Source organism: Dromiciops gliroides, chromosome 4 (genome assembly GCF_019393635.1).
Source record: "Dromiciops gliroides isolate mDroGli1 chromosome 4, mDroGli1.pri, whole genome shotgun sequence".
In the NCBI taxonomy this organism is placed as follows: domain Eukaryota; kingdom Metazoa; phylum Chordata; class Mammalia; order Microbiotheria; family Microbiotheriidae; genus Dromiciops; species Dromiciops gliroides.
The window spans coordinates 34,749,505-34,769,764 of record NC_057864.1 but is presented as its reverse complement, the minus strand read 5'-3'; the positions used below and the strand labels follow the sequence as shown (position 1 = coordinate 34,769,764).

General features: G+C 40.6%; 1 protein-coding gene and 1 long non-coding RNA gene across 2 annotated transcripts in view; one reads left to right on the top strand and one right to left on the bottom strand.

Annotated features, from left to right (window-relative positions):
* Positions 1–20,260, bottom strand: part of DIPK1A (divergent protein kinase domain 1A) — a 125,805-nt gene that overhangs the window by 32,912 nt on the left and 72,633 nt on the right. Inside the window, exon 2 of the mRNA XM_044000592.1 lies at positions 2,594–2,728. Coding sequence (XP_043856527.1) covers positions 2,594–2,728 — 135 coding nt within the window. The remainder of the gene's footprint in view (positions 1–2,593; positions 2,729–20,260) is intronic.
* LOC122753265 lies at positions 2,845–19,100 on the top strand. The gene is made up of 3 exons (XR_006356265.1): positions 2,845–3,024; positions 11,338–11,464; positions 18,767–19,100. It is a non-coding gene; the product is annotated as an uncharacterized LOC122753265 (long non-coding RNA).

Sequence of the window (20,260 nt, the reverse complement as noted above, 5' to 3'; positions counted from 1 at the left end):
TAAGTATAAAGTGTCTGAGCTTGGATTTGAACTCAGGTCCTCTTGCTCTATCCACTGCGCCACCTAGCTGCCCCAAATAAAATTTCAATATGCAAAGTAGATTTTAAAAGCTGGTTAGAAAAGAGTTGGCAGTAAAACCTTTGTATTGTTTACTGAGGATTCTGTTAGATGCCTTCTTACTGTTTGAAAAAAAAATTAAAAAAAAAGAAAAAAATTAACAAACTTAATAACAACCTTAAAAATAAAAAAAGAAATAAAGAATAAAATTGGTGTGGATCACTTTGTGGTCTTCCCATATTTCTCTGTCTTCTATTACATTGATATACCACCATTTCTTTAGCTACTCTCCAATAATTATACATATGGATTGTTTCTAGTTTTTTAAAAATTATAAATGAAAAAGCAATGAATATTTTTTGTGCATACAAGTCATTTTTTTCTTTGAATAACATCTTTAGGATATTGACCTCCATACAAAGTGGGGTCATTGGGTCAAAAGCTAGGATTAATTTTGTAATTCATTATATAATGTTATCCTCCTTGAACTTATTATTTGTCCAAGTGTAACAGGATGCCTCTATCTAAATAGGTCAGCCAATAATATACAGTGACACAGTGGAAAGAACATTCAATTTGGAATCACAGGACCTGGGATGAGTTCCTAGCTCTACCACTTTCTACCTGTGGGCTTTGGGCAAATCATTTCACCTCTATTAGTCTCAATTTCCTAATAAATGAGGGTTGTGGACTCAGGGGTATGTGTGGGGGTGTCAAACTAAAATAGTGACAGATCCTTGTTGACGTCTATTGACTTAGAAAACCACAAATTAATATTTTGTACTATATTTTTTTTACTGTATTACTATCTATATTGTATTATATTTTTATTTTGTTAAAAACATTTCCCAATTTAATTCCATTCATTCACAGCTAGGTGGCGCCATAGTACCAGAAGCCTTGAAGAGCTGAGTTCAAATGTGACCTCAGACACTTAACTAACTTTAATTCACTGTGACCCTGGGTAGGTCACTTCACCTCTGTCGAACTTTCCTCATCTGTAAAATGGGGATAGTAACAGCACCTACCTCCTAGGGTTGGTGTGAGGACCAAACAAGATGATAATTGTAAAGTGCCTAGCACAGTGACTGGCTTCTTCCATTCCCCTTTCCCTTGGCAGGACCAACAATGCTCATTGCAGTTAATCTGAGTTCAGCTGCCTTTGAAATGATTTAAATTTACATTATTCTAATCATTTTGCAGACAGTTATTTTGATAATGGGTCATTTTGGGTTTTTTTGGTTCTGCATTAGTTCAATTATGTCTTCTTATGTTTCTTTGACATCCTCATAGTCATTATTTCTTACAGTGCAATAATATCCCATTACATTCCTATACCACAATTTGTCAGCCATTTCTCCAATTAATGGGTATTCATTTTGTTTCTGGGGTGGTTTTTTTTTTGCCACCACAAAAGGGCTGCTATGACTATTTGGGTATATCTGAAACCCTTTAATTTCATTTTCATAACTAAAGTTTCTCAAACCACCAAAGAGGGATTTTCCTGTGAGGGTGAAGTCCTCAGATGCTTCCCTTTGTGGCTGATGTGCTAACCATATCATTACATTCTTTGAGTTCCCAATTTGAGTCTCTGAATTTCCCCTCACTGCTAATTCCGAAATTCCAGTGTGCACTTCTGGAGTTTTTTGCTTTATCTCTCTGACTTCATAATATTTTTATTGTATCATAACTCTTATTCAACACGCTTATTTCTTTTTGCTAAGTTTTAATTTTCTTGTGAGAATTTGTAGCAATTCTTTTTGGCATTTTTATTATTCCTTTCAAGATCTCTGCCATTTTCCCAGAAGCCCTCAAAAGAATCCTTTTATAATAAGAATAATCATACCTTCCTTTATCCTTACTGTTAAAATGGATCTCGTGTATTTTTAAGCATATAATAATATTATATCTTTTACATTTTTTATCATAAAAGTATTTTATTATTTTCTAGTTATCAGGTATTTTTAAAAGGCAGATGAGAGACCAGGCTGGGCCTGGGTGTAGGTGTAGGGTACTCCTGAAGATGCCTCGACTTCTCACAGGCAGGATGACACCTCTGCAGCTTAAAATCTTTTTTTTTTCTCTTTTTTTCTCTTTTTCTTGCCCAAGGTCACACAGCTAGTAAGTGTCAAGTGTCTGAGGTCGGATTTGAACTCAGGTCCTCCTGAATCCAGGGCCCGTGCTTTATTCACTGCGCCACCTAGCTGCCCCTGCAACCTAAAATCTTGAAGAACTGCCCCGGGGCATTGGAAGGTTAGGTCTAGGGCCCGGGAGCCAGCAAGTATCAGAGGCTGGGCTCGGATTTCATCGCTTCAAAGTTGCTTCTCTATGCACTATGCCAAACTACCACTAAATTATACGATTCTTCCTATAATTTAGGATAAATCCTTGTTAGGACAACTCAGCAAAATAAAATTCCGGTAAATAGATTAATAAATCGTTGTCGTTTGAAAGCGACGACCTAAAACGACAATTACTTAAACGGCATTTAGGCTACTATTCGATAAACTCTAAATCATAGAAGATCAATACTTACTATTATTTTCTTACAGTCCTGCCCTCTGCATAGCTCTGTGTAAGTAGAGTACTGGCCGTATATAATCCAACTTCCAATAAACACCGCCAGCCAGGAAAAGAAAAGGTATTTTATCCGCATGTATGAAAAGCGAGCCTGTGGACAGAAAAGGAGAGAGAACACCACTCATTGATTCAGCAGGGACGAGCGGTCCGCTTTAGCCCGGCTACAACGCGATTCCTCCCTGCTCGCGAGGAGTCCCTGCAGGCAGTCGGTGGGGATGGGGCTACGTGCTAGTCTTTAATACAGCAATTCTCCTAGAACAAAGTGCACTTTCAATGACAGCAAACAGCCCCGGGGCTGGGGAAAGGAAGCCCTCGGCCCGGACAAAGAAAAGACGACAAAATCCCCTTTGAACCATAGAATCTTTAGAAGACGATCATCCGCTCAAGGTATTTTTTAAGCCAGAGCACGCTGCGCTGGGCTGGGCTGGGCCGGGGACAGGGCCTGATCAGGTAAGGAGAGAAGTTCGGTCCTGGCTTTCTGAGCACTCACAAAGGGCTGTTTCAGACAGGGATCTTAGGGGATTTTGTGAACAAGGATGAGAATGCCACTTTTGTCGAAACAGGGACAGGGAATCTGGTTGGGTGCCAAAGGTCTCACGGAGCAGCGGAACCAGAATTAGAAATGGGATCGTGTGTTCCCAGCCCTTCGACACATTCGCCTAGGCTACTTTTTTTTTTTTTAATTCAATCATCCAACGCCTGACCTAGATGTGATGTTAGAAACAGTAGAAACATTACAAATGAAAGCAGGAAGTATAGAGGAAGGAGGGCCAAAGTGAATTTAGAATACATGGTTCCTGGCACATCAAACTTGGGGAATCATACAACGGGCTTTGCTTCTAGTGGTCTTCAGTTTGGGGAATTTGGGTTCTCTGGGGTCTGTGCCAAACTCCTATCAAATGAAAGCTGCAAAACAGACTAGTTGTCAATGAGCCTTGGACATTTGTTTCCTGTTAGTATCAAGATTAGCATCTCATTTCCTCCCCAAAACCCCAAACCCAAACCAAAAAAACAAACAAATCCCCAAACAAAACCTTTTGCAGCAGTTAAATAATGGGATCACAATCTTGATCCCAAAGAAGTACTCCCTCCTTCCATCTTTGCAGAAATAGGGGACTACAGGCACGTCGCACACGGACTAGGCTGATATGTACTTTAGTTCTGATGAATTGTTTCTAATCTTTCTTTTAAAAAATTCTCTGTTATGAGGAATGGCTTCCTGGATGTGGAGGAGAGCTATATTTAGAAACGAAGCTGATGGGGGCAGCTAGGTGGCAGTGGATAAAGCGGCGGCCCCGGATTCAGGAGGACCTGAGTTCAAATCCAGCCTCCGACACTTGACACTTACTAGCCGTGTGACCTGGGCAAGTCACTTAACCCTCATTGCCTCGCAAAAAAAAAAAAAAGAAAAGAAAAAGAAACGAAGGTGAGAGAAAAACAAAATCAATAACAATTAAAAAATAAAGAGTTGAGCAAAATACAAATGAACATAGAGCCTCTCACCATCCTTGGTTTAAAGGTATTTTTAAGGGTGACTTGGGCATAAGGTCACCCCATTTTCTAAAAGTCAGAATCCAAGGGGATATTAGGGTTTGTTGTGTTTTTTTTTTTTTTGAGGCTGTGATTTTGGCTCTAAGTTATCATATTTCACATGATTCTGGTATACAAGGTCTTGAAATAAGAATCATCTTAATTTGTCAGAACTAGGAAAGAGTCCCTACTAGTGAATTTTAATTCCTTATACCATCAAAATGGTTTGTATGTGTATTTACATATATGCATATATGTAAATTTTGCTTTAATGTAGGGACAAATTGATATAAGAAAATTAAGGAGCAAAGAAGAAATTCTCTTTCAGATCTATGGATTGGGGAAGAGTTCATGACCAAGTAACAGAGAACACAGAAGATAAAATGGATACTTTTGATTATGTAAAATTAAAGCTTTTTACTTGAACAAATCTAATGCAATTAATATTACAAATAACTGCAAGAAAATCTTTGCAGCAAGTCTCTCTGAAGAAAGATCTCCTATGCAAGTTATTTGGAACTGGTTCAAATTTATAAGACTAAGACATTCCTCAACAGATATAAATGGTTAAGTGCTATGAATAAGCAGTTTCCAAAGGGAGAGATCCGAACTATCAATAACCATGTGAAAAAATTGCAGCTCGAAATCTCTAATAATTAGAGAAATGAAAATTTAAAATCTCTGATGTTTCATCTCACATCTACAGGGTGGGCCGAAAGTCATGAAGGGGTTTCAATATTTGATAACTCCTTTATTTGTTGTTTTGAATTTACAATACCATAGCATCATATACAGCATATATATAGGAAATGAATTTATATTACGTGTGAAAAATCAAATCTCATAAATGGCAAAAATAAAGAAAAAAATTTCAACAAGTTATTAAAACATTGTGACTTTTGGCCCACCCTGTAGCAGATTGGCAAGGATGACAAAAGAGAAAAATGACAAATGTTGGAGGGGCTTTGGGAAAATAAGCACACTAATGTACCATGAATGGAGCTGTGAATTGGTCTAGCCATTTTGGAATTCGATTTGGAACTATGGCCCCCAAGACTGGGCATACCCTATGACGTAGAGATACCACTGTTGAATCTATACCCCAAAGAGACCAAAGAAAGAGGAAAAGGACCCATATGTACAAAAAATATTTATGGCTGCTTTTTCATAGTAACCCTAAGCTAAATGGGTGCCCATCCACTGGGGAATCATGACATGATACAGGCACTAGATCCTCTGAAGGATGGGAAAGAGAGGAACAAGAGTTAAGTGGCTCTCTAACCACATAATGGTCCTAGTATTAGTAACTTGCTCTTCTACATGACCTTTCTGATGACCATTACCCTGAAGCTTCCCCTCTTTTGCTCTAATTAAGTAAATTCTCCAATTAACAGGCACTTCTTGTTGCCTTCCTCATTCTCTAATTCCTGTGACTTAGAATCCCTGTCTGCCAAGGGTAAACTCATTTTCTTTTGACCTTTTTATATTCTCTCATCCCTATCCAGCCCCATTCCTCCCAAATGTCCATTATTCTCTGCTTACCCTTTGCACTATAGCTACTGGAAATTGCACTCAATTGTTATCTAACTCTCCTTCATCTTAGATCTTTTCCTCTCCTCTTCTTGAGCTTGTGCCTATAGAAACCTGGTGAGACTTCATCCTAGCAACCCCTGCTAGAAGTGGCTGCTCCTCCCTCCTCTCATGCCATGAATGAATGAGACAGCATTAATTAGGCATTTGCAAGGGTGCACACAGTGTGCTAGCCCTAGGGATATAAACAGAAAAGCAAGACAATCTCTACTATTAAGGAGCCCCCATTCTAATAGAGAAGTTGGGATAAGCCTGGTTCTGCATTGCCACATCCAGACCCCGCTCTGCTTCCTCTAAGGTTCACTCTGTCTGCATCATCTTAAACAAGATCCTCGTTGCTTCCATCGACCAGCTTCTGATCACTTTCCCTTATTTTTCATGGGGTTCGCTCAGTCTTATCAGTGTTCATGGTTGTTGTTCAGTTGTTTCAACTCTTCATGACCCCATTTGGGGTTTTCTTGTCAGAGATACTGGAGTGGTTTGCCATTTCCTTCTCCAGCTCATTTTACAGATGAGGAAACTGAGGCAAATAGGGTGAAGTGACTTACCCAGGGTCACACAGCAAGTGTCTGAGGCTGGATTTGAACTTAGGTCCTCCTGAATCCAGGGCCAGTGCTTTATCCACTGCTCCACCTAGCTCCCCCCATGACCCTCATTTTCACTCCACTTCAGCCACCTAGACGGTGACTTTGTCACTTCTTAGACCTCACCATTACCCCAAACTCCCATGATTCTTGTTTGGGACAAACTGTCTCAGTTTATCTAAATAACTCGAGGAGACCACCAAGTCAAGCAGAGACAGATTTATTACATCCTCATGAGGACGGGCAAAACCCAATTACACATTGAAGTCTTACAAAGATATGCCCAATCCTCTAGGTTTTTATAGTAATCTTGAAAAGGACTGTCCCCATGTACACCTAGGGTGGATGGGCTCACAATCTAACATCCAATCCTGTCTCACCCAAGATGCGTACTCAGCTCGTGATCCATGTATGGAGACATGTCAAAGGGGAGAAGGAGAAGGGGTACAAGTCTGAGGAATGTCAAAGAAAGAGGGAGGCAGAAATCACTCCCTCATCTGCCATGACAGGGACTGGGATTCTGACATGTGAGAGGGGAGTTTTTTTATTACAGGCCATAAACTAAGGTGTAGCTGGCATGTGGGAACTAAGCAGAAGTAAAGTAAATAGTGCTAATTGGTAGAACTGTGACAAGTAATAAAACTTACTGGGGGACTGGATATCTCCCAGACCCCATCCCCAAAGTTTACAGAACTGTCCCCAGTCCATTATCTCAATGAAACTTAAAGGAGACAGTGAAAATTTGACAAGCAGTTAACTTTTAGGCAAAGCGAGAGGCTAGCTATTGGTGGCGGGGCGGGGGCTAGGTATCTTTCAGACTCCATCCTCAGAGTTTAATCTGACTCAAATCCATAATTGTCCCACACAATTCTGAACTCTGAAATTCCTTCTGTTGATCATTGTGTACCATCATCCCATCTCTTCCTCTGCCTGACTCTTCCTAAAACTATTCTTTGTCTAACATCACTTTATCTCTTGGGAAAAACCAATGTCTTCTTCATTTTCTCTTTTTTTTTTCTTTTTAAAATTTAATTTAATTTAATAAATTAATTTATTTTTTCTTCATTTTCATCCATCGCCACACTTGGTCCCTTCTCTAGAATGTTCCCCAATGTTCCTGACCAGTAAGGGCTAGGAAAGGAAGGGATAGAAGCCAGTCCTGTCAGTTCCCTTTAAGCCAACAAGCGTTATCAGATTTGACATCCTTGGACCTGGGCCAGTTCTTGCTCAGACCTATTTCTTTCATTCCTGCCTGGCAGCCAATACAACCTCTTGGTCACTAGAACAGATGATACTGAACTTTTGAGTCTGTGAAGCCAAGGTTCCTCCTCTACCTGAGGTGACCCTATTAAACCACAGGGTGCTGCCACTCAGCAAAACCCAGGCTGAGCAGCCAGCTGGCCTCTCTCTTTCCTGAACAGCTCCTGAACAAATATATTGTTCTCCATTAATAAGCTTTGAAACCCTCCCTACATAGATCTTTTCCCAATAGTTTATGAAAATCGTTCTAATTTTTCAAACTTGTCAATTCCTTTTTTTTGTGGTTTCTCATCTTATAAAAATTTAAAAAGAGCTATTCATCAAGGGCTCTGGGATTATATTATAAATTAGACAACAGCTCCCTGCCCTTTAGAAGACTATAATATAATTAAAATGAGACAAACTAATCAGCATACATATAAAGCCTGTCCCCAGACAATAATCTTGTCATATTTTAAAAGTTTGGCAGTTGCTTAGAAGTCAGAAAACATTTTCTCATAAAAATCATGTTATGAGAAACACTAAAGTAGTGAAAAGACTATTTACACACAATAAAAATGTTAGAAAATAACAACAAAAAAAGAAAATAACACTACTATAAACATAGACTAATAGTACATAGTATAGAATATAAGGATCCCTTGTTCCTTTGTCCACAACTCAGGGTATAATGATAACTCATATTTATTTCTGCAGATATTTAAGGTTTGCGAAGCATTTCTGTCACAACAACCCTCTGAAGTAAGATATTTTATCATTATCCCCACTTTACAGATATACCTTTGGAAGGTCTCACAATGTCAGAGTCGCCATTTGAATTCAAGTCTCCCAGCTTTAAGAAACCACCATCCTGGGGGCAGCTAGGTGGTGCAATGGATAGAGCACCGGCCCTGGAGTCAGGAGTACCTGAGTTCAAATCCGGCCTCAGACACTTAACACTTACTAGCTGTGTGACCCTGGGCAAGTCACTTAACCCCAATTGCCTCACTAAAACCAAAATAAATAAATATTAAAAAAAAAAAAAGAAAAAGAAAAAAAAGAAACCACCCTCCTGCTATGCCAGGCTGCTTCTCAGTAAGAAAGCCTCCATTCATCTGAACCTCCCTGGTTTGAAAACTTGGAAAGATTTTAATGTAAATAACTAGTGATTAGATGCCTTAGATTTCAGGGCTTGAAAAGGCACTCTGATGAAGATGGGTAGACAAAAAGTCAGAACACGAGGATCTGAAGGGATAAGAACTTATATTTCTTAGTGGTAAGGTTACATCACACCTGCCCCTACCTAACTCACCTACTCCAACCATTGTTTTTGTTTTGTTTTGTTTTGTTTTTGGTGAGGCAATCGGGGTTAAGTGACTTGCCCAGGGTCACACAGCTAGTAAGTGTTAAGTGTCTGAGGCTGGATTTGAACTCAGGTCCTCCTGAATCCAGGGCTGGTGCTCCTTCCACTGCGCCACCTAGCTGCCCCATAATAAATGGCAATTTCTTAAAATAAGACAACATTGAAGTTTGCCCCATCACTTGTCTCTTCCTTTCACTCGAATGCTTAGAGGCTATTATAGGGTTATTAATTGGCCTAATTATGTCTCAGGGGACAGGAAGGCCTGAAGAGAGGGACTGAGATGAAGAACAGCTGACAGAACAGTCTGAATGCACACAACATTTCTCGATTAGGTTCACCACCTTATAAGGGAATGATTTGTGGCACCCCCAAACGATCAAATACTACCACCAAAGATCACTGATCACAGATCACCGTAACAGATACGATAAGAATAATAATGAAAAAGTTGAAAATATTGGGAGAATTACCAAAATGTGACATGATGCGAGCACATACTGTTGGAAAAAAGGTGCTGATAGACTTGTTCAACACAGGGTTGCCACAAAACCTTCAATTTGTAAAAAAATGCAATGTCTGTGAATCACAAGAAAGCCAAGTGCAATCAAAGTTAGCCTGTATTGTCCCAAAGCTTGGGAAGCAGAGTAGCCCAGAACTTTGAGGCTCCTCAACATGGTCTCCACATAGCTGGCCCAATCCCTTCCTCACTGGCCACACTTATGTCGGAGAACATCTCTTGCTTTTCCTCCAGTGGCTGAAGGCAGCTGCTTCTTCTTCTTCTCAGGGGCAATGAGGGTTAAGTGACTTGCCCAGGGTCACACAGCTAGCAAGTGTCAAGTGTCTGAGGCTGGATTTGAACTCAGGTCCTCCTGAATCCAGGGTTGGTGCTTTATTCACTGCAACACCTAGCTGCCCCCACCTGCAGCAATTCTTGCCTGCTCTTTCCTGATCTGAGATGAGATAAGTATCTTTTTAATTTTAATTTAATTTTATTTTTTAGTGAGGCAATTGGGGTTAAGTGACTTGCCCAGGGTCACACAGCTAGTAAGTGTTAAGTGTCTGAGGTTGGATTTGAACTCAGGTACTCCTGAATCCAGGGCTGGTGCTCTATCCACTGCGCCACCTAGCTGCCCCGAGATAAGTATCTTAAGAGGAAAGTATGCCAAAGACCTTTCGAGTTTGGGATATCCAGAGGTCCCATGGGATGTCTCATTGGTGATCAGTATTGTTACTGGAGAAGCAGTGGCTGATGCCAAGGGAAGCATCAGAGAGAGGGGGATGGGGGAGAGGGAGAGGGAGGGAGGGGGAAAAGGGGAGGGAGGAAAGGAGGGAGAGAGAGAGAGAGAGAGAGAGAGAGAGAGAGAGAGAGAGAGAGAGAGAGAGAGAGAGAGAGAGAGAGAGAGTGAGCGAGCAGCTCACTGGAAAGAGGAAAGAAGGTAAATCCTGGGGCTGAGGTAAGATGCCTAATTAGCAGTATTACACAACTGTTCTATATTCTGATAAGGCTTAACATATCAGCCTCCCAGCTGATTACACCCGTAGCTGTGAGTTACTGAATGCTGTTCTAATTCTAATAAATAATTCTGCTAATGCTCACTGTGATTCTTATGTTTTGCATTTCTATCTGTTAACAAATAAGCTACATGTCCCATACCTGATGCCTATTGTACCCTGAGTTCCTCTCCTATTTGCACACAGCTGTTGGTATGTTGTTTCCCCCATTAGATGGTGAGCTCTTTGAGGACAGGGTCTGTTCTTGCCTTTCTTTGTATCCCCAAAACTTAGTACAGTGCCTGGCACACAGTAGCTGCTAAATTCATGCTTGCTGACTTGTTGACTTTTACCTTCACACCTCCTACTCCATCCCATTGGGGAGAAACCAGACATGAGCTATAATTAAAAATATAATTAAAATCTTCCCTAGGATTCTGATGTTGGGGTTTGTTAGTGAGCTAATTAGAAGTAGGCCCCCCTTGTAATGAAAATGAACATGGTAATAAACTGCACTGGCTGGGTCCATTTCATTCATTCATTCATTCATCTATTTATTTATTTGTTCATGTATTTGTTCATCTAATTATTTGTCCATCCATCCATCCATCCACCCACCTATGCTTATTTGTAAGAAACTGGTGTTTATTTTCCTTCAGCATGTTTAGCACAAGCACCTGGGGTAAACCTTCAGAGCATCCTGTGATAGCTCCCATCCCCCTCCACAGTCTGAGGAGTAAGAGCTGAGGACTAGTTTTAGGAGCAGGCTGAGTGCTCAAGTCAATATGGATCTGCTGAATGGACCCTGCAGATGATCTGTCAAGGCTAAACAGCCATGGATTCTGGAGCTAGTGTAGTCTGTCCATATACCCTGAAGCCCTTTCTCTGTTCTTGCCTTTGCAGCTGCTGCCTGTTCCTTCTTTCCCATTTCTCTGGATTCCTGTAGAAGTAAAGATCATGTGTGCTTATGGGAGATGGCACCATGCATATGCAAGACTTCTTGGGCTAGCTTTCACATCAGACCAATGGAGTAAGCTCCCTTATTGTTTCTTTCTTTTTTTTTTTTTGTAGAACAATGAGGTGACTTTCCCAGGGTCACACAGCTAGTACGTGTCAAGTGTCTGAGGTCAGATTTGAACTTGGGTCCTCCTGAATCCAGAACCAGTGCTTTATCCACTGCACTACCACCTAGCTGCCCCCACAACAGTTAGATTTTTAGCAGCAACAACAGCATGATCTCCTAGGGAGAAGTGTAGCTCTCCAGCCTCAGGGAGTCCCAGCCAGGTGGCACTTCTGTTTTAGAAAGGATAATCTTTGCCATGTAGTGGGGGGTTCCAAAAGAACAAAAGAGAACAGGGGTATCAAGGTTGGCTGGGGTGATAAGGAGGCATTGGAAATTGAGTGGTGAGGTGGGCGAGGTTGGAGGAGATCTAAGGAGTGAACAAAGTCTCCATTAAGGAGAACTGTGCTTGGCCCTGAGTTCTTGGTCAAGGGTGCTAGGGCACAAGTACTCTTTTCCTGTGCTTACCAAAGTTTCCCAGGAAAGAGGTGGAGGTGAGGTCTGAGTAGGGAGTGAGAAGGACCATTGGCCAGTGGGATCATAGAGGTAGATGGGACATTTTTAAATCATCCAGTTCATCCCTCTCATTTTACAGATAAAAAACTGAGATCCAGAGAGGTGAATGAAATGAATTGGCCAATATCACCGAGCAAAATTAAGTGGTGGAACTGGAGAATGAGTCCAGGGTCCACTGACTTCAAATTCAATGCCCTTATCGGGTAGGGGGACAGAGAAGGAAGCAGATCCTCAGGGCAGCATCAGGGGCATAGCCAAAATAATACATGGCATAATGGGGAGAAAACGGATTCAGAAAAGTGAGAGTTCCGGAAAGTCAGAGCTTCATCTAGGCTGTTCATCCGACTTAGAATGGTCCTCCTCCCTTCTCTGCCCTTCCAAATCCCAGCCATTCTTTCAAGTTACAGCTCAAGTCTCATATGAAGCTTTTGCTGACTTGTGTATACCACACATTGTGACGATTAGAGTTAGTCTTGTATTGTCTTCTGTCTCATATCTGTCTTGTCTTTTCTTCTTCTTTTTTTTTTTTTTTTTTTGCTGGGCAATTGGGGTTAAGTGACTTGCCCAGGGTCACACAGCTAGTAAGTGTCAAGTGTCTGAGGCCAGATTTGAACTTAGGTCCTCCTGAATCCAGGGCTGGTGCTTTATCCATTGCGCCACCTAGCTGCCCCTGTCTTGTCTTTTCAACTAGACTGTCAGCTCCTTGAGGGCAGGAACAACATCATAATCTTTGTGGTCTTAACAGCACCCAGCACAGTGCTAGGTACCTAACAAGCATTTGAAACATTTGTAAAATTGGACACACACAGATAGCTGAGTGGATTCCATTTGTTCAGGTCGAAGACTCACTAGTTGGGGAACCAAGACTACATAATTCAATACCAGAAGCATTATTGTTCCCAGGGGATGAGGGATAGAAGCGGGGATGCTTATAACAGAAACAGGTTCACTAGCAGCATCCAGAGTGGAGTCCAAAGGGGCAAGTCAGGAGACACCAGGAAGGGCAGGATGCATGGATTTGATATCTTTAAAGAAATTTGCCTTAATTTGCTGTATTGGAATATTCCCCAGCGTCTGCATGTTTTTATGGCTGGCTATAACAAGCTAAACAAGTCAGTACCATTTGTAGGGCTCACCAAATGCACTAGAGTTGAACAGCTCCCACCCCTACCATTATCATCACTTTCCATGACAACAGTCATCTCTAGGACAAGAAACTCACTTTATTTGCCATTTTGTCTGGGAGATGCCAGAATGTAGAAAGTCTAATCTCTTTTATCAGGCTCTTGACATATGGTCTGATGGTTATTTGGTGTTTGGGAGGGGGGAGGTTTCCAAAAATTAAATCTAGTCTGGTCTTATGGAATATTCTTTTTTTTGGTGAGGCAATTGGGGTTAAGTGACTTGCCCAGGGTCACACAGCTAGTAAATGTCAAGGATCTGAGGTCAGATTTGAACTCAGGTCCTCCTGAATCCAGGGCCTGTGCTTTATCTACTGTGTCACCTAGCTGCCCCTAGAATATTCACTAGAAGTACCATGAAACTGCTTTTCAAAATTCATATAGAACTTAATAAACTTTTGGAAGATAAAACTCTTTTGCAGATTCTCTGTCTTGCACATCTAATTTAATGGCATACTAAGCACTTTTGCTTTTATAGTACTCTTGAGAAGTTATATCTCCCAGTGTTCCCTGATATATTTTTGCCCTTTATATATGTGAAGTCATATAAAACATATTCCTACATTAGCTATGTCTCCCTCTCCCTACCCCCAAAGGAAGGAAAATAAAGGAATGAAAACAAATATGCTTCAATCTTTTCTTGGAGACCATAACCTCTCTATCTGGATGTGGATAGTATTTTGCATCATGAGTCCTTTGGAGTTGTGGCAGATCATCTTATTGGTCAGTTACTAAGTCTTTCATAGATTATCTTTACAATATTGCTGTTACTGGTTTTGCTGATTGTTCTGGTTTTGCTTACTTCACTTTGCATCAGTCCATATAAGTTTTCCTAGGTTTTTCTGAAACCATCCCCTTCATCATTTCTTATAGAACAGTAGTATTCCATCACATTCAAATACCACAACTTGTTTAGCCATTCCGCAATTGATGGGCATCCCCTTAATTTCCAATTCTTTGTCACCAGAAAAAGAGTTGCTATAAATATTTTGTACATATGGGCCCTTTTCCTTTGAACTTCTTGGGATATAGACCTAGTAGTGGTATTGTTGGGTCAAAGAGTATGCACAGTTTTATAGTCCTTTGGGCAGAGTTCCAAATTGTTGTCCAGAATGACTGGATCAGTTCACAACTCCAACAACAGTGCATTAGTACCCCTATTTCCCCACATCCCTTCCAGCATTTGTCATTTTCCTTTTCTGTAATGTTAGCCAAACTGATGGGTGTGAGATGTGTAATGGAATTTATTAACTTGATCATTGACAATGCTATGCTAAGGTTTAGTAAAAATGCAGCAATTCAGATAGTTAAAGAAGAGAATCTAGCTTTCCAGACCAGAGTCCAGAGTCCAGAATCCAGTTTTTCCAGTCCAGAATCCAGTTTTCCAGACCAGAATCCAGTTTCCTCCTGATGACATCTTACCACTTCAAGAAGACAAGAGAACTCAGAAACTTTATATGAACTGTTTTGTTTTGTTAGTTTTTACTATCTCCTTTCTGTTATAATATACACCATCTGTAACATGTACTCTCTGCAGAGGTCCTCCCTTTGCAAGACCAATGTCAAAGCGTCGGTTCATGAGGACAAAAAAAAAAATCGCCCCTCTGGACAAAACTTTCCTCTCTTCCTTTTCTATATTGTTGTTCACATATTATTAGTTAGCAATAGTTATTATATTCTTTTTACTGTTCTGTCAAGGAAACATTTCGTTTCTTGAGGAATCAAAGGGGGGAATGTGGTAAAAAGTTTTTAACAGTCGCTTAGTGAATACGGAAAGATGCCAGTTTTTGAAGGACCACCCTTTCAGGGAGGAGACCGACAGCCATGCGTGGGCTATGCACGCCAGCCCGGCTGCCAAGCACTCCACTTCCGGGGTGCAAGTTTAAAAGGCAAGGAGAGAATGGAAGTGGGATCTCTTTCCTGCTCTCCTGGTCTGAGGACTGGCCTGACACATAGACAGATGCTGAGTGGAGTTGAATGCGGCCGGCTTGCCGTTAGCAGCATGTGCCTGACTCGGCTCTTCTCCCCAAAGGTGGCCTTGGGATTTTGGTGAGTTTTATACAGAATATAGACTAAGCTTAGACTTAAGACTATTTGTTTTGTATTTCTACTTTCCTATCCCTCTAATCAACATCACCTTGTAACTACCAAACAATAAAAGCTCTAACTAGAGACCAGAAGCTTCTTCCATTTACTAGTCTGGGAGATAAATTAAGGGAAAGGTTAAAGAGGGGAGATTAATGCTCTAGTATCCAATTTTAAATCTCACAGATGGTACCTCAAAGTTGTTATAATTTGCATTTCTCTAATTACTAGTGATTTAGAGTACTTTTATATGATTATTGATAGCTTTTATTTCTTCCTCTGAAAACTGCCTGTTTGACTATTTATCAGTTGGGGCCTGCTTCCTATTTTTATACATTTGGCTCAATTCTCTACATATTTAAAAAAACAGAACTTTATCAGAGAAACACACTACAAATTTTTTTCCTCCCAGCTTCCTGCTTTTCTTTTAATTTTGACAGTCTTGGTTTTGTTTGTGCAAAAACTTTTTAACTGTATGTAATCAAAATCATTCCTTTTATTTCTCATTCCCCTGATATATATATGTGTGTGTGTGTGTGTGTGTGTATCTTTTTTTTTTTTTTTGCAGGGCAATGAGGGTTAAGTGACTTGCTCAGGATCACACAGCTACTAAATGTTAAGTATCTGAGGCTGGATTTGAATTCAGGTCCTCCTGAATCCAGGGCCAGTGCTTTATCCACTGTGCCACGTAGCTGCCCCTCCCCTGATATATTTTTAAAGTAAAAAATATTCTGTGGATTTACTAACTGGCTACTTTACCTACTGATTGCTTGTCATGATGCATGAATGACAAAAATCTTGCAGAGAAGACTTAATGGATTTCCTAGTAGGATACTATGTATGTAACTGTCAGAAGTACAGAGAGGTGAAACAAATTTTTATTCTAGGATATTACAGAATATTATAGGGCTGGGACAATGGGTCTTATTACAAGGAGGTGGGGTATTCAAATGTTCACCATCATCAATGTTATGTTATCTTGCACATGTAAAACCCCTATCTGATTGCTTACCACCTCAGAGAGAGGGGAGGGGAAGGAGGGATAAAAATTGGAACTCAAAACTATAAATAAAATGTTTATTATTTTAAAATAGTAATAAAAAACATAGAGAGAGGGGAAAAATAATATTGTTTTAAGAACAGCTTTGAGCAACCAAGTCATTTTGACAATTAAAAAAAATATATATATATATAGGGGCAGCTAGGTGGCACAGTGGATAAAGTACCAGCCCTGGATTCAGGAGGACCTGAGTTCAAATCTGGCCTCAGACACTTGACATTTACTAGCCGTGTGACCCTGGGCAAGTCACTTAACCCTCATTGCCCCTCCAAAAAATTTTTATATATATGAGAGAGAGAATTATGATTTATGCCCTGACAATTCTCAACCTTGAGGAAGCACCATCTGCCTTTTCTACTCCTAATCCCTTACTGCTGAACCCTGCTGAAGGAAGACACACAACCAAACCATTTTACATTCAGGTTACCTAATTGCAACTGCATCCTCATTGATATGAGGCCAAACTTTTATTCCTTTCTTTTATTGCTGTTCATGACACGCTGTCATTCTTCCTACTGTGGCTGTTTTAAAACTGATCTCAAGTCTTTTATGCCGCCCAAGTCTTGGCAGATCAGCCAATTAGTAAGTAAGTATTTATTAAGGGCTACCATGTGGTGGGAACTGTGCTAAGGGCTGGGGAGACAGAGAAAGGCAAAAGACAGTGCCTGCCCTGAAGGAGCTCCCAATCTAACGGGGGTAGACAATGTACAGATAGCTACGTACAAGTAGGTTATATACAGGTTAAATAGGAAATAACCAACAGAAGGAAGGCACTAGAATTAAAGGGGATTGGAAAAGGCCTCCTGTAGAATGGGGGGTTTTAGCTGGGATTTGAAGGAAGCCAAGAGGGGGAGCATTCTAAGCAGAGGAGATAGCCAGTGAAAATGTCTGGAGTCTAGAGATGGAGTATCTTGTTCTGCTGAATCAAACATTCTGAAGGACATTAAATATCATATGCTAATTTGCTTTCTGTTTCCATATTAAGATTTATTCCAGTCTTAAAGATGCCTGGAGATAGCTGCTTTTGCCTTTCTTTTTATCCCCTCGGTTTAGCAAAGTTCCCAGCACATAGGAGGCACTTAATAAATGCTTGTTGATTTGAAGCATATCAGAGATAAACAGTTTACTGTTTGGACTGATTGGAAAATGCACCTCTGCAAAGAAATTTGGCCCTAGGGATGCTTTGTAAGGAAGAAGGAATTTGCCTGAGAACGAATTTAGACAAATGGAACCAGGGTAGAGGATGTGGTTGTAACTATGTACTGCTTGTCTTGTATGTTTCTGAAAAGATTAGCTGAGCCGAGCTCAGAGAGCACACTAGTCTATTCCTTAGGTGAGCTGCATGCCCAGGGTTACAGCAGGGGTTGGGCTAGATGACTTTGGAGGTCGCGTCCAGCACTGAGTTGGGAATAATGGTTTGAATGAGGTTGTATCAAATCCTTACATTATAACATATTATTCTGTGCCTTTGGGAACAGAGCTGCAGGAAGGGAAAAGGGTTCCCATTGGGGGTAATCAAAGGTAATAACAGATATTAAGATCTTTGCTTTCAAGAGCTGGAAAAATGATTTTCTTTCATAGGGCAGCTAGGTGGCCCAGTAGATAAACACTGGCCCTGAAATCAGGAAGACCTGAATTCTAATCCTGCCTCAGAGACTTACTAGTACTGAGACCCTGGGCAGGTCATTTAAACCCTGTCTCAGTTTCCTCATCTGCAAAATGGGGATTATAATAGGACCTACCTCACAGGGTTATTGTGAGGATCCAGTGAGTTAACATATGTAAAGTCCTACACAAATACTAGCTATTATTATCAAAATAAAGTTTTGGCTACTAGTGTTATTTCCCTGTGTGACTGTGAGCCCAACTATTTGGGCTACAATGGACTCTTACATTTGACAATCTATTTTCTGGTTAGGGATGAGAGTTTCTGCTTTTGGTCCTTACTGTTTCCTCTGTCTTTGTCTCTGTCTCTGTCTCTCTCTGTCTGTCTCTCTCTCTCTGTCTCTGTCTCTGTGTCTCCTCTCTGTCTCTCTCTGATCAACCCTTTTATTTGTGCTTAATACAAAACTGATGACTATCAGCACTGCCAACCCACTACTGTTTTTATTGGTAGCTATATTTGTTCAGTTGTCTCTGACTCTGATCCCACTTGGGGTTTTCTTGGCAAAGATACTGAGAGAAATGATTATTTTGTTATTATACTTTTAGGCCCAGGTCAATACTAACAACCAATGATTAAATCAGGATTGCATTTTTATTTCCTTTATTTACTTAGCCCCTCCTCAGCCCCTGTAGGTCAGTCTGCAAGGGCATGACTGATAGAGGAAATTGTTTTCTCCATCTTGGGCAGGACCCCACCCAGCTAGGAGATCTTACTTGTGTTTAGAGTGTAAACAGAATCTAATCTGGGTGAATTCTTACCCTTAGGGAATAAGCCCATGTCCTTGTACACTCCATTGGAATTTATGGTGACCCAGTTTATGAAAGAGAAAACCAACCAGAGTGGTCTGGGTGGAGATGGATTCTTCTCTCCAGATTGTGGGAGGCTGCTGAGACTCAAGATCAAGTCATGCTGTCTGTCAGCAGGATGGGCTGAAGACATCAAGACCAGCTTTTCATTAAAATGCCCACCAATCAGGGTTGATTTTTACTTGTCAGGGGCTCCTCCTTTTCTAAAAGTATTTTAAAACTTTTAGTCTCTGCATGGTTTTGTCTTTGGTCACCATGAGAAACTACTGACCATCAATTTATTGATTATTAACTAACCTAATTAAAATTGATTATTAATTACCCAAAAACCGTGTCAGGTTTTTCATTCATCACAATATTGGAGTGGTTTGTCATTTCCTTTTCCAGCTCAGTTTACAGATGAGGAAACTGAGGCAAATAGGGTTCAGTTACTTGCTCAGGGTCACACAGCTAACAAGTGTCTGAGGCCAGATTTGAACTCGTCTTGCTGACTCTGGGCTCATATAACTATATTATCTTGTCTCAAATTACATTCCAGAAAGGAGTACATGAAGAAAATATAAGTAATGCATCATGGCTGGCTAAAGAAGGCAATGAAAGCGACCTAAAAAAGTGGAAAGTATCAAATTTATAAAGCATTAGTGCAAAAAAAAAAAATCAAATGGGGCAGCTAGGTGGTGCAGTGGATAGAGCACCGGCCATGGATTCAAGAGGACCTGAGTTCAAATGTGGCCTCAGACACTTGACACTTACTAGCTGTGTGACCCTAGGCAAGTCACTTAACCCCAATTGCCTTACCCCTCCCCCCAAAAAAGCATTAGTGCTTTAATTTAAACATTTTCTATAATTAATTACATTGGGAAACTTTACCAGAACCCCTAATAAACAGAAGAGCTAATAAACTAAGCAATTAGTAATATCTGTATGTGAAAATATTAAATGTTATATTGCTAAAAATCACTAGAGACAGAAAAAAGGGAAACAATGAACCAGGGACCTAACTTATTCCTCTACTAATTATCTGAAAAGATGTTTGATATTATAGTTTGATAGTAAATGATTTCTATTTCATTCCATAGAAATGTGTTAAGTAGCTCTTAAGTAATAGAGCACAGTGCTGGGCCCTGGGGGAGGTAGAAAGGCCTCATCCTTGCCCAGAGGAGTTTGTGATCTTTGCATTTGGGTATGCTGAAGGATGGGGGTGGGGAGAAGGGAGAATAAAAAAAAAACAGAGGGAAACAGCATATGATATATGCACCACACTCCAAGTGGGGTCACAGAGTCAGACAAGACAGAAAACAACTTAACAACAAAACAATAATATGCTTAATAACCACACACACACACGCACACACACACACGCACACACACACCCACCAACTCAATTTTATATGCCTTGTGGATAGCAATGGCCTTCACCAGCACAGGGTAGGGAGGTGGAGTTGAGATAAG